This window comes from Cheilinus undulatus, linkage group 23 (assembly GCF_018320785.1).
Source record: "Cheilinus undulatus linkage group 23, ASM1832078v1, whole genome shotgun sequence".
Taxonomy (NCBI): domain Eukaryota; kingdom Metazoa; phylum Chordata; class Actinopteri; order Labriformes; family Labridae; genus Cheilinus; species Cheilinus undulatus.
The window spans coordinates 17,388,618-17,408,751 of record NC_054887.1 but is presented as its reverse complement, the minus strand read 5'-3'; the positions used below and the strand labels follow the sequence as shown (position 1 = coordinate 17,408,751).

Here is a 20,134-nt window from a genome sequence, read left to right as displayed (position 1 = left end):
TCTGAGGATGGCACACAAGTTCAAGAAATCATGAGTAAACACACAAAAAGGGCTTATAAAACTTGCAAGTCATGCTGCAAAGCTTCTTGTCTTCTAAATCCTTTGTTTTCCCAAGACATCTTTGGTGCTGTCAAACGAATAACCTTTTCAGAGGGAAAAGCTAATTGGCAGATCCATCGAATGCTTTTTCTCTCTCTCTCTTCCCCTCTGTCTGTGCTCTCTCTCATATTAATTCGGCACCGTCGCTACCTGTCGCTGTGTCACAGTCATCCGTTACCTCGGTGTGCTCATTACTGTGGTATGCCAAAGTAATGCTAATTAAACTGCAGTGGCACAATTAGCATGCTGCAGAAGACTCGTGTTTGGCTTGTGGCGACCACTAGCCTGCCCCTGGAGATAGCTGAAAGTGCTTTGAAACATATTGTTGGCAGAGAGAGGAATTGTTTACACCAAAAAGAGAATTCTTCGTCTATTAGAGCAGCCACATTTTGGAGTAAAAAGATAACTATGAGCCCTGATCAGACGCCAGACTAGAAATGAGAAGGCTGATAATCCACATGTCATTTTCTGTGTGCTGATCACCTGTTTAGTGGTGTTTGAACTTCCAAGCTCCTTTAATGTTGTATGGGCTGTTGCTGCCTTAGACTGACTAAATTGATATTTAACCTACACACAGTTAAATTAGTTTATTACTGAACAAAACAACACTAAGAAGAGCTTTTAAATGAATACTTGATAAGGTTAATTTATTTGTGATACAGAGTAAGGCAAGATAAAGAAGCTGCCCTGAATAAAATTTATTTTCTTTAATCGACTATTTCTCTCTAATTAGTGAGCCAAGATGCAAGGACAAGGAGAAACAAAGCAAACATGATGAAGGGATAAGAACAAAATAATGGAATATAATATGAAACCAGAGACTTAAATAGAAATTAAGAGGACTTTTTTTGTCTGAATATCCACTTTTCCAACAGATTCTAGCAGAGAGTTTGTGTCTAGTGAGTAATTATAAAGATGGACGATGCAGCTCCACCTCCTCCTGATGTACACAAGTGATAGCAACACCCTGCCTGAAGGGCTCTTGACACATTTAGATCTCTGAGGTCTTTGTCAGTTGATTTGTCTCCTTGTGTCTCTCACTCACATCTTTTCCTCACATCTTAGCTCCTTCCAGTGAGGAAATTAAACAAGAGATGCATGGAAGATAGCACAGAGGATAAATATGAGATCCCTGTGAACTGATCCCTGTTATTAGGAATGATGCCTGAGACATTTTTTTATTTCAGTTTCATTCTATCGATCTGAACACTAATCAATGGAGCTCTGAGTTTTATCAATATTGTTTTTAGAATACAATAAACTGATGAATAGATTGACACCTCATGTTATGGCACGATCCTTTGAGATAAATAATCCTGCATAAAATTGTAAAGTGCATCAGTGTAATTATTATCTGTGAGTGTTAACTTTTCTTTAAGCAGATCAGCGTTGTGAGAATAAACCATGAGAAAAAAGGCATGAACTGTTTGGAGGTGTGGTTGTTCCTCAGATGCCACACCTCCAAACCAATCATGTTACTCCTTTGGTTAAAAAGTCTTCCTTGCTCTAAACTCCTCCAGAAGCCTCCTCTATCCTCCAGGTGCATTTAAAGATTTGGAAGATCCTCCATTATGGTGGAGGGAAAGTGATTTTCAGGTCAATCAAGGAGAGGATGCAAGGATGCACAAGGTTTTGGAATGAGAGCACCTCAGGTCTGCGAAGTAGAGATTAGTTAGAGGAAGGTAGGGCACATATGCTCTCACCACTCTGATATGTCAAACACATGTAAAATACCAATAAGGTTGGGTAGGTAGAGTTTCTTGCAACCTTTTGAAGCAAACACATTTAGAGACAATGATTTATGTGTGTGTATTCTGTTACTCTTCCAAATCCCCCTTATTGCTAATCCAGTAAAAACAGCAGCATTAGAGCTAACAATTATGGTGTCAATTGACCTTAGATAACTATTAAAAATATTCATGAACACTCAGGCATTTATCAGCATGTGAAGAGCTAACATTAAGGATAGAAACCGTGTTTTAGATAAAATATTTAACATGTATTTTGATTTTCTAGTTCAACCTCAATTCCAGCTATTACATTGGAGGATGCAACCAGTCATTGGAGGGAGCTTCAAATGTTTTTGGCTTAACTTTTGGGGGCTTTTGTGTCTTTTTTGCATGATCTATGATAATGTCTGACATGCACTAGATTTTAGGCAAGAACTGTCTGTACCAAAATATCGTCCATGGTGGTTACTGACCCTCCATTTCAACCTAAGCCGTTCAGATGGAGCTAAAGTTTCTACCCTGGGTTGGCTATAAAACAGTTCCTAAGTGACTTGACCAACTCTCAAACTTCAAATTTATTCTGAATAGTTTCTTTGATCTGCAGATTTTTGCATCCATGTCACTCTCTCTGATGTCCGTGCCCAGGGGAGGGTGGCTGTCCCCTGAGTATGGGTGACTGCTCTCACCCTCCCTGCGTATCGCCCTGGAGGCTAAAAGAAGTTGAGGGAAAGGAACAAGGCCAAGAAGTGACAGGGGCATCAGGACGGAACGGAGTGCTGCAACACATACACAAACCAATCTGTGCGTGCTTGTGCCCAAGCACACAGGCACAAGCACACACACAATGCCCACTTTTAAGTCGGGATCGTTGCTCACTGTCACCTATCGTCACCCTTCCTCACAGAGGGAAACAGAGACAGCAGAGAGACGACATGCACACACAAACACACACTCACAGCAGGGAAGGTGTCTTTCTTTTGTCCGGCAGAGCATGAACCAGACACTGGGAGTAGCATGAGATGGAGAGGATGAATGAAAGATGTGGTGACAGTCAAAGAGAAAGAAGCTTTAAAGTCTTATATCCCGTGCAATGAGAGGGGCGAGGTTACATAAATTCACAGAAAAAAAGAGCGAGGATGAGAAATCTTCAAGTGAGGAGCATAAATTAAACTTCAGGAGCAGGAACTCAGAATAAACACACATACACATACTGTTCACTTTGACTATGATGGAGAGCACCCCAGGGAGTGAGTACTCATGCAGGTCACATCTCATGTCCCATCATGGAGGTGGTGCTATGGCAACAGCAGCATAGTAAGAATACAATAACCATGTTATATAATCCTACAGTAATCCCCAGAAGATAACATTGTCAGTAAGATTATGCGTGCATGCAGAGACATTTAATATCATGAGTATGTATCTTTTATTATGAATTTAATCATAAATTAGACATTTTGACCTTCAATTCACCAATCTACATTGTATTTGTTGTATCCTGTATTTAAATTGAAATGTGAATAACGTGAAAGTTCTGTTGAATAAAATTTATTTCTAAAGGGGAATTAATGGGCTCCAAGCCTTTGTTAAAGATGGGGATGGTGGATAAAGTGGAAACAAGGATGACAGATATGGGAGTGACATGCAGGAAAGGAGCCACGGGCAGAACTTGAACTGATAATCCACAGCATTTTCTCTGATAGCAAGTGATAGTAAACACCCTGCCATAAGGGCTCTGGTGTATTTCACATTTGTGACTAAAACTATCAGACATATTAATCTGAAGACTAAGACTAATTTTAAAATAGCTTACTAGCTTACTAAGCATACTAAGTGTACTAAGCCTTGTTGGTTTTTCCTTAGTTTGTGTGGTATTATTTTTAATTTTATCCCCCTTGCCCTACCTTAAACTTTAGGGTTTGGGTGCCTAACCCTAATCTGCTTTGGGTTTTCCTTAGTTTGTGATGTGTTAAATTTAGATTCATCCCCCCCAGTAAATTTTTTTAAATTTTTTTGTCATGATATTCTGGTGTTGTGGAAAGTAGCCACTTACTGTAACCCCAGACAGTAGCGGCAAATAAATGTCATTCGTTATGTCATTCTGGTTCCTGCTAGGGTAATGTTAATCACTTCCTGCCCCATGGTCGAGGTCGCCCCCTTGTAGAAGTCTGCAAAAGATGAGCCCAAAACGCCCCATCATAGAAGTCTGCAGTCAGATCTTCTTGAAATTAACACTGATCCCAACGAAATAGTCCTACATAATGGCCTTACTATGAGACCTTTTAATAAACTATTGCCTAAGTGTTTTATCATGATTTACTTGGTATGAATAAATCTTAATTTGTCAACTTCAAAGCAGACAAAGCCCCCCTGAAATCTCTGGCGCCCCCCAGCTGAAAGCATTAGTCCCCAACCTGGGGTGAGGGACCAATGCTCTCAGCTATATGAGCCCAAGAAATTCAAATATTTTACTCTACTGTAGTTGGATGAAGGCTAGAAACTCTTCTTTAAGCCTGTTTGACACCCTGAATAGAGCTATTCATCAATGTTCACTATCCCTGTGATCGATCTCTTTACAAGCAAAACATTTCAAGAAACAATGTTTGTCTATAATATTTCTGTGTATTTAGACGTCTTGATTTTGAATGTGCCACAAGTCGCAATGTTTCATTTATGATTGTATAGCATAACAGCCTTTGTAAGCAATACATGCAAAGACTCTAGAGACCTCTAAATGCCCCCTTCTCTTTCATATAAAATAATAACCAAAGTTATTTCTCATTCCATGTTAGGAACTGCCCTGTGGCAGTAAATTAACACACCGTAGCTCCGCAGGCTGGATATTGACGTCCTGGATCAATAGTATCATATGCTGCCGTCTACAGCTGCACACATGCGGATCATAACACAATATATAGAAGATAAAAGCCAAGTGCGCTATTGAGAGGGCACATTGAAAAGCAGCCCTCCAGTGTCCTGCACTATCACCCTCAGGGGCTCTTATGAAAACATCATCAAACAGGGGACTTCAGCTCACAAATACCACGGGAAATACTGTAGATGTGCTGCAATGATAAGCTCTTGTTTTCCCTTGTCAGTGTCTGGGCTTTTATTTTATGATTGGGAGGTCAGATTGTGTTGGAAGCAGTAATAAATGGGACAGTGATATACGAGCTGTTTGGAGGCGTTCCAACATTAGCCTTTACATCATTTCTCTGTCTTATCTCAGCCAAGATTTTATGTTTTAAACTCTAAACACCAAGAATTAGTAAGCTTAGAGCTGCAATTATTATCTAAATCAGAAAGACATGTTTTTTCTGTAATTTTGTTGTACAAATAACCAGCAGTAGTATTGTTGGCTGAATGACTGAAAAGAATATTTGTAAAGATACTGCCCCCTGTGCTTCCTTTGTGTCAAACATCTTCCTTAATTGTTTAAAGAAAAGATTTCCTAAAAGTAAATATTCTCGTGGAGGCACCACTCTCTCCATCTCTCTTTTTGTCACACAAACATACAAACCCACATCCCAGCATACCTCGGAACCAGACAGATAAAGCACTTTAATATAGAGACCCTGCTCTAATAGCATCTTCAGGGGCAGCAGTGACATCACACATGCGAGATAAACAGCGTAATAAGCCTGCCACACCAGCCCACCATTAGATAGCTCTGCCAGGGGATTGTTTGTGGGTTCTTTGTGCACGTTTGCGTGTGCATGTGAGAGAAAAAGAGAGACGGCAAAGCTTTTGACAGCTGCTGAGATTCTGTGGTGGAGTGCGAGGCACCAAAAGTCACGACAGAGAGAAACAGCTGCTGTTTGCTTGCCCTCAGGGCCAGATTGATGCTGCTGATCGCCATTTATAGTGATGTGTTTGTGCACTTTGGAGAGAAACTTAGGATTTATGAGGGCTGTTGGGCAACTCATTCATTGTAATTTTAGGAGAATTTGGCAGTATTCTTCTTTGTCTTTGCTTCTTTTTGAGAGGTTGTTTTATGTTGTTTCGGCTACCTGTTTGAACTCTGCAGCGGGGTTTCTATGTACTTTACCACTCAGACAGTGTTCTTGAATTTGTAGTGCTTAAAGAGAATGGTTCACAGATTTCTAGACCCTGCAGCCACTCTGCAATTTCAATGTCTTTGGACGCAGGCTTATTTAAGACACAGATTTTGTGTAAATGTGTGAATGCGTGTGGAAGTGTGTGTGTACTACCGGGAGCAACAGGGTCATGGCCACTGGGCCAGGTAATGACTCCCCCACCAGCCCCTCATGCGCATTTCTGCTCTGCAGGCCACCTCTCTTAATGATAGCAGGAGAAGGCACAGTGCCTGTGTCTAGGCTGAGTGTAGATGTGAGTCATTTGACTGGATCTCTGTGTCACACTACCTTCTACAGCCTCAGGCTATTAGTATGTATAGGATTCCATGGAGTGTCTGATGATGCATGTGTCTTATGGTAATTGAGTTTCAGTTGGACTACACTCTGCCTGTTTGTTGTGCATTGATTTACCACAAACAGCAGAGAGGCAAACTAAGATGTGTAACATACAATAAATATTTTCATAAAAATGTAATTAATTTAACTGAAGGGAAGTATTTTATTTATATAGGAATACCTGGGCAGTTTAATACCTGCACACATACTTCAATATACCTCCTGTGTGTCTTCTTCTTGTGTGCAGCGTGCTGTATGTCCACATGTTTTTCCCTCCAGTGACATGAACATTTGATAGAGCTGAGGATGGCTGGACTCCGGCTTTGTGAGAATTTAATAGCTTTCATTTCCCAGCCTGCTTGACCTTCTCCGTGCCTCACATTAGATATGCATTACACCTGCAGTCTCACATGGCCAGATACATCTGCTCCCTCTCTTTAGTATGTGCTCTCCCCACTCGCTCCCCTGAGCCCTGCAGCCTGAACCCCACTTGATACCCGACTAGTTTCAACTGAAATGGATCAAGCCTAGAATTACAGTGTGTCCCTGTACTTTAAAATACAACAGAATACTGTGCAGTATGTTTGATGCAGACTCAGGCCATTGTGTTCATTCTGTTGTGCTATTTTGTTAAGTTTTAAATCTGTCATTTTCAGGGTGTGCCTCATTAAACAGGTGCATATTTCAAACTTTATGAATCAAAGAATATGCAGTTGGTTGGTTTGAAAGATGCATATATGTGCATTATACTTATGGATGTTTTGATCACATAATGCCCAACTCACTATGATTATCTTTTATTCTAAACACTGTCAATTTAGCCTTCCAAGAGCTAAATAATAACCGTATGTGATTAAATATTTTATCCAAAAGACCATCTAGTTTTCAATAGCAGTGACAACCTCATCAGCAACAATTGCAGAGGCTCAAAGAATCCCTCTCTGCCCTCTTCTCGGTCTCCCTCTAATTGTTTCACCTTATCAAAGGCTCTGAGAAACAAGGGTGCAGATTACTTTCCATTCAAGGCCAATCTAATCCTTTCAGCTCCCTCTCATATAATGTGCCATTTTCACTCAAACAGCTTTGCACAACAGCAGTGTTTACTAATTAAATGAATAGGTGCTGGGCATTTAGAAAGATAGACACTGTCAGACTTAATATTACTGCTGTTTGAAATCTAAATTATCTTGATGTTCTGGGTTCACAAAATTATATAGTTTTAAAAAGAAGGGAATGCTTCTTATTGTTACAAAAGATGCAATCCTTTTGATTGTCAAAGTCTGAATGGATTATAATTGAATCAATCACATAGCACTTCACTCTGATAATGCCAAGCTTTTAAAGCAGCAAAAGGACGTCAGCACCATATATAAGGAAATGAATCACATCAGAGTGGTGTCACTGATTTTCCAGAATTAAATAATAGAAGGGTTTGAAATGGTAAGTATGTGTTTGACATGCAAAACCCAAACCATTTATTTCAGTATAAATGCATCTGAGTAAGCAAAACATCATATACCAGTCTACCTCCCTTTGAGCCAGACCAGACAGCAGTAGTTTTGGATTTTTTTATTGGGAGAAGGTCTTGTAACCTTGCAAAGCAGATATATGTGCCAGCTTCCATCTCTGTCATCAGGCAAATCCTTCTTGAAAACCTTCAATCCACACCGTTTGTCCAACACCAAACATGGTTCGGACCAATCAACCTCATTCGAGGATAACAAGCTGGTATCTAAGGATGGGGTTTAGCTGACTCAAAGCCTTTATGTTGTGTTCACACCAAACATGAACAATCACCTATAGGGAGGTTACTTGCTTAATTTTTGTTTAATTGGTGCAAAGAACTCGCTTCACTCTGGCGTCATACTGTGTGTATGCCAGTGCCCACAAGACATGAGAGGGGAGGGGCTTCCTTTCCCCACAACTGGCATTTCAGTCAGTTGTCAACAAACATAGCTGAGCTTGACTACATTGAGAGGATTGCTGCTTTATGTCTGATGTGACAAAGTGACAGACAAAAATTTTCATAATTTACCAGGCAATCTGATCTTTTTATTCTTGTGCCAGTAGAACAGGCATGTTGTGTCCTAAAGCTCAGGGTAGCCACAGACAGACACCACAAGTTTCTCCTCTATTTTCCATTAGTTCCCTGGCATAAGTTTGCAATCATTACAGGTGGGTTGAGTTGTTCTTTAAGCCAGTATATACAGTGGCTATTACTGCTGAAGCAATAAGCTCAAATGCATCTGAAAAGAGGTTGTTTTGTCAGAATTGCTCCACATTACTTTATCAAAACAAGAGCAAAAGGTCCAGTGCAAATTTCTTTTGGCAGAGAAGATGTTTTTGCTCTTCTTCCCACATGCCTGCATAAGGCATAAGTTTTATCCACACCATAATGCACTGCTCATACACTACGGCAGCATTCAAACAACCTCATTTTGAGAGTGATCATCATTAATGTGACAGACAGAATGTTCATCCAATCACCTTCCAAGTTTTTTTTTTTTTTTTTTTTTTTTAAGTCCTGCCCCTATCAAATACTCTCCATGGAAGCTTTCCCATATGAATGTGAAATATCTATGTAATGGATATCTGAAACAGTCTATCTGGTGTGTCAGGTTAAAGATATTGCCCATGTGGAACAGAAAAAGATCACTTTTTCTCTAGAAAACCCTGTTGAAACTCTACAGTGGCACTGTGCCCACACTTTTTGCACAAGTGTTAAAATCCAGACCTTAAGGAGGTGGAGAGAGAAAAAGAACCTTCCTTATCCGCTGAGTCACAGCCTCTGTATCGTCCATGTCTAGCATGGTGAAAGTTAATAAGTCCACCTGTTGTCTGTCTAGTCCTGCACAGCAAGTCTGTGACCTTCTGACTCTGGGAAAGAGATGAAATTTTCACTCCCTGCAGGGCTTTATCGCATCTCCATAAACAGATAAACAGAGGCCATCCACTTGCAATATATTTCCCTGGCTTGCTCAACTAAAAGTTCTTACAATGTATACAGTAGAAGCTGGCATTGCAAACACCATTTCAAGCTAGAGGGCTTTACCTGTGTTCCAATTTCACACTTTGTTTAAGCACAGTGCCAGTGCTGGGGAAAAGGTCTGACTGAACTTGTGATAACTCCACACCAAGGGAGAGAAGGAAAATGCTGTAGGGTTTGTTTGTCTCCTGTAAACAAATCACAATCATCTATGGCGACACTAAGCCTAGGATGCAGTGATGGTGCATGCATAATAGTGTCAGAGAGAATCTGTTTGGTGGAGCTTTTGCACACGGAGAGCCAAGCCATGGGATTAAAATGGATAAATCTCTGAAATGCATTATGTGCAATCAAACTTTCTGTCAAAACTTGTCATTTTCAGCATGTAGGTTGTGCATGTAATGGTGTGCCAGTATACATTAATTAAAACAAACATACAGTAGAGCTTACAGCTACAAACATGCATTCATTTTCATTATGCCAAAATGCAAAACTTTCACAATCTACACTTTGATCACAAGAAATGTCTTTAGACTGATGCTTTTTGTTGGAGATGGGCAGAGGTCTGAAGAAAAAACATTTAAGCTCACTTCACATTTGCATAATAAGCAAACTGAATTAGACCCCTGTCCACTTTGTGGAGCATGTGATGTCCCTTTTTGATGGTGATGTATTTACAGGCAAGGTTTTTCACAGGAGTTACTCTTTTGAAATAAGTCTTTTAACTCTAAAACTGTGTATTAATCAAACATTTTCAGCTGTGACTAATACTTACAAATTCCAAGCTTGTTTTTTGTTTACTCTGGTTCATCTTATCCAGCTATTTACCCATATCCTCAAGCTTTCATTCCACAGTCCTCCTCACATTATTTACTGCAGCTACTGTCTAAATTTACAAGCTTGGACATGATGTCATGACTTTGACCCTCTGCAGAGTTATAACAAGCCTTTATCAACTCTGGCACACCCCTCATAAATCAAAATGCTACTAGGTCTCCTACATCCAGTCAGCAAAGTATCCTTTAAACAGCGCAAATATAAACATGATTAATAATAAAAGGATGGTATGATTTGAATCAGATTTGTCCTTTTGCTATAGTTTTACAAGGGCAAAAGTAGATGAATTAGCTTTTATATCCTTTCTACTTTGAAGCAACAAGTGATATGACTATTTGCATAATGCCATGCTGATCTGAATTATCCTATCGCAGAGAAGAAAATCTATTAGTAACGGCTGTTAGTTGGATAATAAAAAGCAGAAAACTAGTAAACAGAACATTTCTAGTGAATCAGAATTAATTCTTTTTGTATGACAGCTATTCTGAGGGCAGCTGGGGGCTTTACTCCTCATAAGATGCTAAATATTCCCATTATTGTTATCATTGCCCATTGTTTTCTCTATAAACCTGCATCTTAACAAAAAGCTCTATCTACTCTGCTTATCTGTGTTTGAAAGAATCAGAGGGAGAAATGACTGAGCATTGTAAATTCATCCTTTTATTCTTCTAATTGTAATGATTCAGTCCATCACAACAATGATTCACTTAAACAAATAGTGCCAGTAGATGATAATAATGCTTTAGTCATTTTGGCATGAAATGTGAGGTTTTTCTACCAAAACAGGGACACTGTCAATGAACCATAACAAAGAGAAACCCCATTAACAAATTCTAACACTAAAACTGTTCATCTAAGAAAGATTTCACTCAAATATCCTGTTGAGCATCTGTAATTTTAGCATGAATTGCAGTGGCTCTGCAAAAGCAGACTGTATGTTTATGTATGTTTGCCAGTTAAAGTGTGCATTTGTGGGTTTGTATGTGTGTTTGCCTGGAGGTGCTTATGATGTGGTCTTATTAAATCAGTGCTAGAAAAGGAGGAACAGACAGCAGTGATAGAGGAGCACAAAAGAACCCAAAGCGATTAAACCCCTACTCAAACCAGCTTAGCAGCCAAAGCTTCACAGAAAGCCAACAATGGCCGCCTTCCTTTTAAACCTCGCTTCTCTCCTGCTTTCTTCTCCCTCCTCTCTCTTTTCTGCACTATTTACCCCACCTCCTGTTCCCTCTCTCTTTCAGATTATTCCTTTTTCTTTTTCTTTATGTCTGTCTCTGCGGCACGGTAGGCCGCTTAACTTTACAATACTCATGTCAGGTCAAAACCCAGCCTCCCTCAGTCTCTACTATTCAGGATAAAAAGCTTCTTGCAGCATAAGGTATTACTCTATCTCATACGTCAACCACCTAGAAAGTCTTTTTTTGCCCATCCGTTCATTAGCACCTCTTCCTTTCGTTTCATTCTTTCCTTTGTCATGAGGAGTTTTAGAGGCCCTCTGGATTTGCCAGGTTGGTAATTGCACAGAAAGTTTTTGTCTGAATCAATAGGGGACTCACATGAGTTTATAAGGGGATTATAGGAAGTTGGAGGAGAAGAAGGTTGAAGTTATTGTGCAGTTTGGGCTCGGTGATTTCTCACAAAATTTCTCACAGTACATACATTTTCCAAAACCGTAATCTTCCTCAGTGCTCTATCAGGCACATTTTCCATAACATTTAAGTTTAAAACTTAAAAATTAAAGAAATAGTTTGGTAGGAATGATACTAAGTGTACAAACCCACCCATTTAAGTGCTTAAACCATGGGGAGTTTCTTTGCAAGGGATAAAGTTTCTAATACAAGCCAGTAATTTCTTTTTACAGCACAAAGGGTCCAGCCTCAAACACCCCCAAACTTCTGTAACGGCCTGGATTAGACCACCTGGTGTGGTATTAAGAGGCAGAAAAATCCTTCCTCCCCCCAACAACATCCACAATTCCACCTGCACTTGGCATTGCCCATGAATGCCAGTCATTAAGACAGCATTACAAAGACGAGGCCTTACCCCTGTCCCAATGGTCCAGCTCCACTTCCACATATAGAGCACCCATTGTTTTAAATGCCACTGCTCCCACCCCACTGGAGACGAGGTTTTCATTCACTGGACACTGTAGCTTGAATGCTGCCAGAGAGGAAATATGATAAATGTGTGCAACTTCGTCTGTCAGGGAGCAGAGGGACATTCTCCTTTTCCCCTGTGCCAACAGGCGTAAAGGGGTAAGCCCTGGTCAGGTTACAAGATCGTTATATATGTGTGTATGTGCATTTGTAATCCGTAATAACACCCGCTTCTCGTGTGTTTTTTTTCTTTTCCAGGTGCACCAGAAAGGAGAAATGTGAGCGCTCATCAGAGCCCCGTCGCTTTGCATCAGACATCAAGCAGTGTGTGCGTCTCAGCGTTCACCCAAACAACATCTCAGTGTCCCAGTTTAGTGTCACGGTGAGTGGATACTCAGTTCTTCCTACTAAAAAACAGAGGATTTCTCTGAGTGTAGACCATTTCAGAAACCCCACTTGTACCGTAACATTTGCTTTTCAAATATCCTGGGTACTTTTTTTCACAACATTATTTCTAAAATGTCAGTATTTATTATAAAACACAGTTTTTAGTTGAATACCATGAATTTAAAGAGTTTTTAACAGTATCCTATTATCTATTATGGATGCCACTGCAAACTGCTTTCTGTGGTAGAAGAAAAATAACAGTGCTGTTTCAGTGAGGTGTCTAATATGAGGCTAAGATTGGAAATGTCAATAGTCACCATTATCCATCTCAAATTTAAATGTGGCATTTTATTGAATTAAAAGTTTTTCATTTATTTATTTATTCGTTTATGTAATTTTATTTAACCAGAAAAAACCCTTATTGGGCTTAATACCATTATTGACAAGAGTGTTCTGGGGTACCAGTGTAGCTCAGTAGGTAGAGCAGGCACCCATAAACAGAGGCTTTAGTCCCTGACGCACTGGTTGCAGGATCAATGCCCAACCTTGGTGCATGTCTTACCCTCTTCTCTCTCCCCATGTTTCCTGTTGCTTTTCAGCTGTCCTATAGAAAATAGAGGCAAAAAGCCCAAAAAATATGCTCTGACAAAAAATAGACTGCAGCGCATTTAACAGTGTACCAGACATGAATAAAAGACAGAATAGTTACAAGCTCCAATCAACCAATTCCTGGCTCACAAAGCAGAAATTCATCAGTCCAAACATCTACAACCAGATGCATCTTCTTCAAATACCATCTGTACAATTTCATAAAGATATAAAGAGATCCAAGACCCAACTTTTCCTGCAGCAGATTCCAGGCTGCAGGAGTAGCAAACATAAAACTGTTTTTACCAGTTTTTAAAATAGACTTTGGGTACAGATAGCATGGAATTGAGTCATAGAGTGAAGACTGTGGTTTCTAGAACTTTCACATAAATAAAATCACACAAGTTAGAGGGAACAGGTTAAGCAGCCTTATTAATAAGGGTATGTCAATGATTTCATCTACTGGCTGTTAATGAAAATCTGTGTTATTTATTCAGTTGATATTTGATTGACCTACAAATAAATGGAAAACAGGACATTTATCTAGTTTTAAAAATACGTATTCTTTCACCCATGTGATGTAGAAACAGCAGCAGTAATCAGATCAGGATGATGATGCTGTTTGTTCTTATAAAAAAGAGTCGACATTTGTGCTCTGTCTATTGTTCCGTAAGCATGAGCTCCTCGGTGATGGACATGTGATTCTCATGATGCTTTTCTGGGCACACCTAATGAATAATGAAATTAAGTTTACTGCTCGTGGCCATTTTTTCATATTCTATTCTATAATTCCAACCTAAAAATTGTTTCTTGTTTATTTGATTTCGTTTTAGAAATGAAAACCAAAAAACAAGCAGTTTTTTTTAATTTTTTGATTTGGTTTTAGAAACAAATAAAGGAAAAAATGGCTTGTTTTTCACGGTATTTCATATAAAAATCTTATTCTTGCAGGTAAACCTTCACATTTGAAAAAATGTTTTTTCTCCAGCCACCTTCTGCATACTCAGGACACTGGAAAGTTCTGAGTATGCAGGAGGAAAGTTGAGGAAAATATTCCAAAAGTCAAACAGGACTTGTAGGATAAGAACTGATGTTTTTTTTTGTCCATGAGTATGCAAGTGAAAATAAATACTAAAGTCCAAGTGTCTTTGTTGCTGCTATTTTTTGATGACATTTAAAGACCAGATGTCAATTAAAATAAGAAGTGATTAATTTTTCAGTGAGGAGGAAACACTTAAGAAAGCATTTGTTTTAGCTGAGCCGAATTGCACTAAACATCAAGCCTACCCCAAAGTGTTGCTGCTGAGAAAATCTTGTCTGGCAGTTTGACAATATCACATACTCAAGCATAATTTGCAATGTGATGTAATTATACTCTAGATACTGATTAGTAGCCAGTGTTAACGCCATAATCCTGCTTTACATCATTTAACCGCCTGCCAACACCAATCCTTCAAATCCTGACCTCACAACTTAACAGTCCCGTCCAGTGAAACACTCTCACAAACAAATGTCAACAATCATTAAGAGCTCACAGTGCAGTTCCACAGTGTTTATTGTGATCGTTGGCAACTAAAAGCAGCACTGGTCATTTTGTTGTAAAGCAGCTGCCAGATTTAAAGGCTCTGAATGATTTTTGATTGTTTAAGTGTATTGATTAGCGTGTGAGGAGCTGTGATACACTGCAGCAGAACTTGGCTCTGTAGGAGTAAACACCACAAACATGCTGGAGGGATGTTTTTCCATTGTTCCTCCACTTCTCAACAGATTTTTACCACATCCATAGCTGTTAACAATGCATAAGGTCTAGAGGGCTTTTCCTCACTTTATCCTGTTGCTCATCTTCTACGCTACAGTAAAAGGCCCTTTCTGATTTTACATGTGAGAGAAAAAAGTTGCTTTTATGCCAGTCTCTGGCTGCATATGCTTCCTTTTTATGTGTAATGTTTTTACAAGTTCAAAATAAGATTGACATTACTCCAACACATCACTAAAATCTGTATCTTTCAGGGCACTGTGTTTTTCTCTATCAAACATCTAAAAGATTGCCCATTTCAAAGGTCGTAACAGTGAATGTTATGAAATCACACTGACCTTAACCATCTTAACTGATGTCACATTTCAATTCTCATTTCCTATTTAATGGGGATTGGAAATGGCTTTGAATCTAGACACAGAGTGCATAAGTATCCAATATGATTTTCTAAGGTCAAGCCTGAATGACTGTTCTCCATCCATGTTGCTCCGAGGGTCACACAAGAGGTGTTGATTTTCTGAGGCACACCTCTGCAACACTCTAATGATATTCATAGGGGTGGCTGTGTATGTGTGAGTGTGAGGCTTTGGAGAGTGTTTAACCTTTTCCCAGAAAGCAGGCTTTACCCAAAGGCTATGCTACTCGTCTCCCATCTGAATGATTGCAGGGCAGAGGCTGCTTCCAGACAGACAGGGCTCCTACTTGACCTTTGTGTTATTAAATATTTGTTTGGAAAGATAAGCTGAGGCATACAGATCTGAAACAGAGACTCTTCACTGCTGAAATAAGATTCATTCTAAGAACAGACATTAATTTGTTGTGGAAGAGCCATTTAGTAGAGTTCATTTGTCATGCAAAAAGCCTCAGGAGGAATTTGTCAATGTAGGTACAATGTTTTTTTTCAGCTACAGTGTGTATTACATCAGTAGAGGAGGCATTTCTAAGTTCTTTCAAACAACTCAGTCTTATCATTTAATGTGTTCAGAGAAATCATGCTAAAAGTTAAAGCTAAGAGGTTTCGAAAAGTGTTCAATTAGCAGTGACACTTGCAGTCAAGGCATTTTACTCTAAACCAGTGCAAAATCTCAGTAGCTAGAAACAAAATTAAATCCAGTCTTGCCTTTGAATAAAGTCATCTGCAGCGGGCTTTCTTCATGCAGCATGAACATCTTGCCACAAAAAACCTCTGCATTTGTGTTTTAGTTGAGCTTTTTTGCAAACTTTAGTGGATTATTTTCACATTTATGCAGTCCTGGTGGTGACGCTCTGCCATGACCACTCTGGCTGTAATTGAAGAATTCAAGGTCTGCCTGTATTCCCTCCTTAAAAGGAAAAAACAAATTAAACCAAGAGAAGAAGAAGGTGAGAGGTAGAAAGAGCAACGAGTGAGAGAGGGAGGATGTGTAAGAGATAGAGGCCAGGTCACACACCGTCCATCTTACATTGGAAGCTGTGGATCCCTTCACACCCACACTGATGTCTTTTCATTAAACAGCAATATAAAAACAGTGCAGGTCAGCCGCTGAGGCAGCTCCCAGCATCGCATCATAAGTTTACTGTGGACTGTGCCTCAAATCAATGCCCACACCATGGCCCACTGCAGACACGCTTTTCCATCAATATGTATATTTTGGTCCTGACCCTACTCCATCGGCATCTTTTCCCTTTTCACCCAAGGACAGTGGGATTTTTTTCCTCCTGCTCCACCTGGAGCCAATTTTGCTGAGGTGCAGGTTGTGCTTACACAGCATTTTCCCCAAAAAGGGGAGATTTGCATTTCTCTTTTTCCCATAGAGTCCTCTGGCCAGCAGTCTTTATTCACCTCTCCTCCTTCACATGTCTGTATTATCTCTTTGTCCTGCACTTTGATCTACAAAGTCAGAGCATTTAAATTGATAACTACTAATGGGAAGTCATGTTTGTGTTTTTGTATCAGAATGTTTAGAGCTTGTATGGATTTATGATCAAAATGCATTTGATCTCTGTTTGTGTAACCTCTTTTCATTGGCTCATCTGGCTTCTGACCCCCCTGCAGATGCATCATAACTCTGCAGAGATCTCGCAGCTGTGTCTCTCATCAGTAATATTGTGTTGCAGTCAGATTTGAAGAACAAACTGGCTCCAGATTTGATATGAAGGGCCCACAGATGTGGGAGGGAGGCAGAGCATTGCAGTCTTAAAGTGACTGTTGGGGCAGAGATTAGATTCACATCTGACCATGGTTAGGGACCCAGCACAGAGGTGCGAGCACCCTATGGAGATTGTTAGGATTACTTGATTATTTCAAGTTTTCAAATTTGTAGGCCTCAACATATCTGAAAAGTCTTGAAATTTGACACGTGCATGGAGCCTGGTGAAAAATTTGAAATTTTATTGATTTCCAGCATGAGTGATGGAAACTGACTTGCTAGCATACCCTAAAACCAGCCTTAAAATTCAGCCCCTCAAGGCTGTTTTACCTATCAAAGTGAAATATTGTACACATTTTCAGCTTCATGAGACACAAAAAAAAGGATCTTCTCGTTATGGTGAATCCCCTATAGGGAGTCTGCCATTTTGAGTCAAAGTGAAAACTTGGTGGGGTTTTTTGCCATGTTCAGGGGTACCTTGTGGATTAAATCCTCCAAGGGCATTATTCCAATCAAGCTGAATTTTGGCAGGCTGCTAGAAGAGATGTGAATGATGAAAAGTTATCAAAATCATGTACAGAACTCAAAGGGTATGGCCATGGTGAGCCCTGAAATTTGGAATTTCTCAAGAAACAGGAAATAGCCTGTAACTCAGCTGTGAATTGTTCAGTCTGACTGAAACTTTCCAAATATGTATGGAGACCAGGCCTGAATGCATGGTCTTTGGGGGGGGGGGGCTTGGACCCAAATGGCCAAGTCAGCCAGAAGTCTGCCGTTTTTAATTTATTTGTAACAAAATTGTTCAAACTCACCGTTTCCAGGGGGCCTTCAAACATCCAGTAATACAGTGTCCCAATGCTTTCTTTTCAAGTTCACAGGTCTGACACTAGTCTGTGCCATGATGACTCATTACTTGCCGTCAAAGAGGAAGTAGAAAGTTACTGCTTCTTTATTATTAACCACATTTCCTATGTGGTTTATAAAAACATACTCAAATTTGCTCTGGAATATCCAAAGAAGTTCACCTTGCACCACGATAAAGGTCATGAGGTTTTGTCCAACGCTGCAGCCATGATGATCTTTTGTTTGCCATGAAACAGGAAGTAGTTTTGTCAGGGCATAAAAATGGTAATAGAGCCATGAAACATAATTAAGACAATTCTAAGAGGGGAAATGAGGTGATTGGTCAAATTTTTTGGTGAATGTGGCTGAATAGCTCAGTGGTGCCCCTACTGAATTTCAAAAATTTAGCCTCACCTTTGACCCAGGATTTTTAATTCTGGTACACAGTGTCCAGTGCCAGTTAAAAGTATTTTCATGTTGATATAAAATCAGTGTAACTTCATGGAAAATTCGTGTATCAAACCTGTGCGAGGGCCCCTTGAGTGCTGCTTGCAGCCCTAATTTTTTTTAATGTGCATTGTCATGCTTCATCATTTCTTTCACTTTGGCTGTGTATGGTTTGTTGTAAAGAACTCAAAACTTAACTTAAGCATTGAATGCCCTCCTCTCTCTCTCTCTCTCTCTCTCTCTCTCTTTCTCTCTCTTTCTCTGTCTGTTTCTGTCTCTCTCTCTCTGTAGTTGGTGCTGGAGGCCCATAATGTCCCAGAACTCTCTGCAGGAGTTAACTGCACCTTTGAGGACCTTGCTGAGATGAATGGCTTGGTGGAGGGAAATCGCATCAGATGCTCCTCCCCTGCTGAGAAAGAGATGCCTCGTATTATTGTTGACAAAGGTAAGAGGGACATATTTGATGTCAACAGAGCAGTGGTGGATGTTAAACATTTTTAGAAACTGGCTCTAACCTTTAGGAGGCCTGTTTGATTACTTGTCAACGAATTTTGAGATAATTAATATAAATAAACACTGTTATAGTCAACTTGTTTGAAAGATTTTGTCATCTTTTTAAATAAGAAAATAAATGTCATTCAAGGAATTCATCTTGTTTTTTCTGCTTCAGTCAGAAGCATGCTAGTCCTGCGGCTATGAGTGTGAATTTTTGTTTTCTAGTTGCCATCATTGACTCAGCTGGCCTTAAAGCACTGCCCCAGGAAATGTTTAGTGACTGAATGAACATTAGACTGCTTTGGGGTTTATTTACTAACCTCTCTCAAAGTGAATATTGCATGCTCCAGAGGGAGAGATGGGACCCCAGTTAACCCCTGTGCAAATAAGAGGATATTAAACTGCACAGAAAAGTGTTTTTTACCTCAGTATTTCAGCTAGTTGAGTGTCTGGGGATTACTAATTCCCTGTAGATGGTGTCACAATTCCAACATTTTTCAACAAGCGAAAGAGGGATAGTACAATTTTCCCTATATTCATTTCACCTCCTCTTTCAGCAGCCAGTAAAGCCTGGTATAATTACAATAAGCTTTCATTTGGGAAGGACTGTCCCCAAGCAGACAACCTCCATTACCAACACTGATCATGTCAGTATTTCTAATGTTGAGATAATGAAGATGCAATCTCCTGCCATTTCCACATAAAAATAGTGAATGGGAATAGAAAATACAATGTAAACAAAACAGGAGACACATGTTCAGATGAATAATCAAATTTTCTAAGAGTGCCTCAACCAAAACAGGCTGTACATGCAAACAAAAAACATAAAAAGACATGAAATAACCAGTAAACATGAATATTTATCCTAACGCACCATAAGCTGATTAAGTTTCATCAATAATCCATCAGTAATGCTTGAAATTAACAGGGGAATTTGAGCTGATGTTTGTAAGACCCTTCAGCTGTTTATGTGAACTATTAAGAAATAGATATGCACCAATTCTTGTTCAACAGTTTTAAAAATGTAATCAGAGATTTCTTTTTACAAGACTTTACTAGATTAGAATTTTGCATGAGGCAATCTGAAGCAAGCTTACATTTATTTAACCCATACTGCTAGAGAGACCCGTGACTCTGAATGGGATAAGCAGTAGAGAAAATGGATGGATAGATGCTTCAGAGACCTTTAGGGTCCCACCTGTAAATGTATTTATTTAATTCAGGGCATTAAAATGAACAGAGGCTTAACTCTTGCATCCACTGCTATGAAAAAAACACACAATGCACTAATGAAATAAAGTAATCTCA

At 39.5% G+C, this 20,134-nt stretch overlaps 1 protein-coding gene across 2 annotated transcripts in view; it reads left to right on the top strand.

Annotated features, from left to right (window-relative positions):
* Positions 1-20,134, top strand: part of plxna4 (plexin A4) — a 283,307-nt gene that overhangs the window by 184,835 nt on the left and 78,338 nt on the right. For both annotated transcript variants that reach the window (XM_041780599.1, XM_041780598.1), the window contains exons 6-7: positions 12,440-12,563; positions 18,623-18,776. In XM_041780599.1, coding sequence (XP_041636533.1) covers positions 12,440-12,563; positions 18,623-18,776 — 278 coding nt within the window. The remainder of the gene's footprint in view (positions 1-12,439; positions 12,564-18,622; positions 18,777-20,134) is intronic.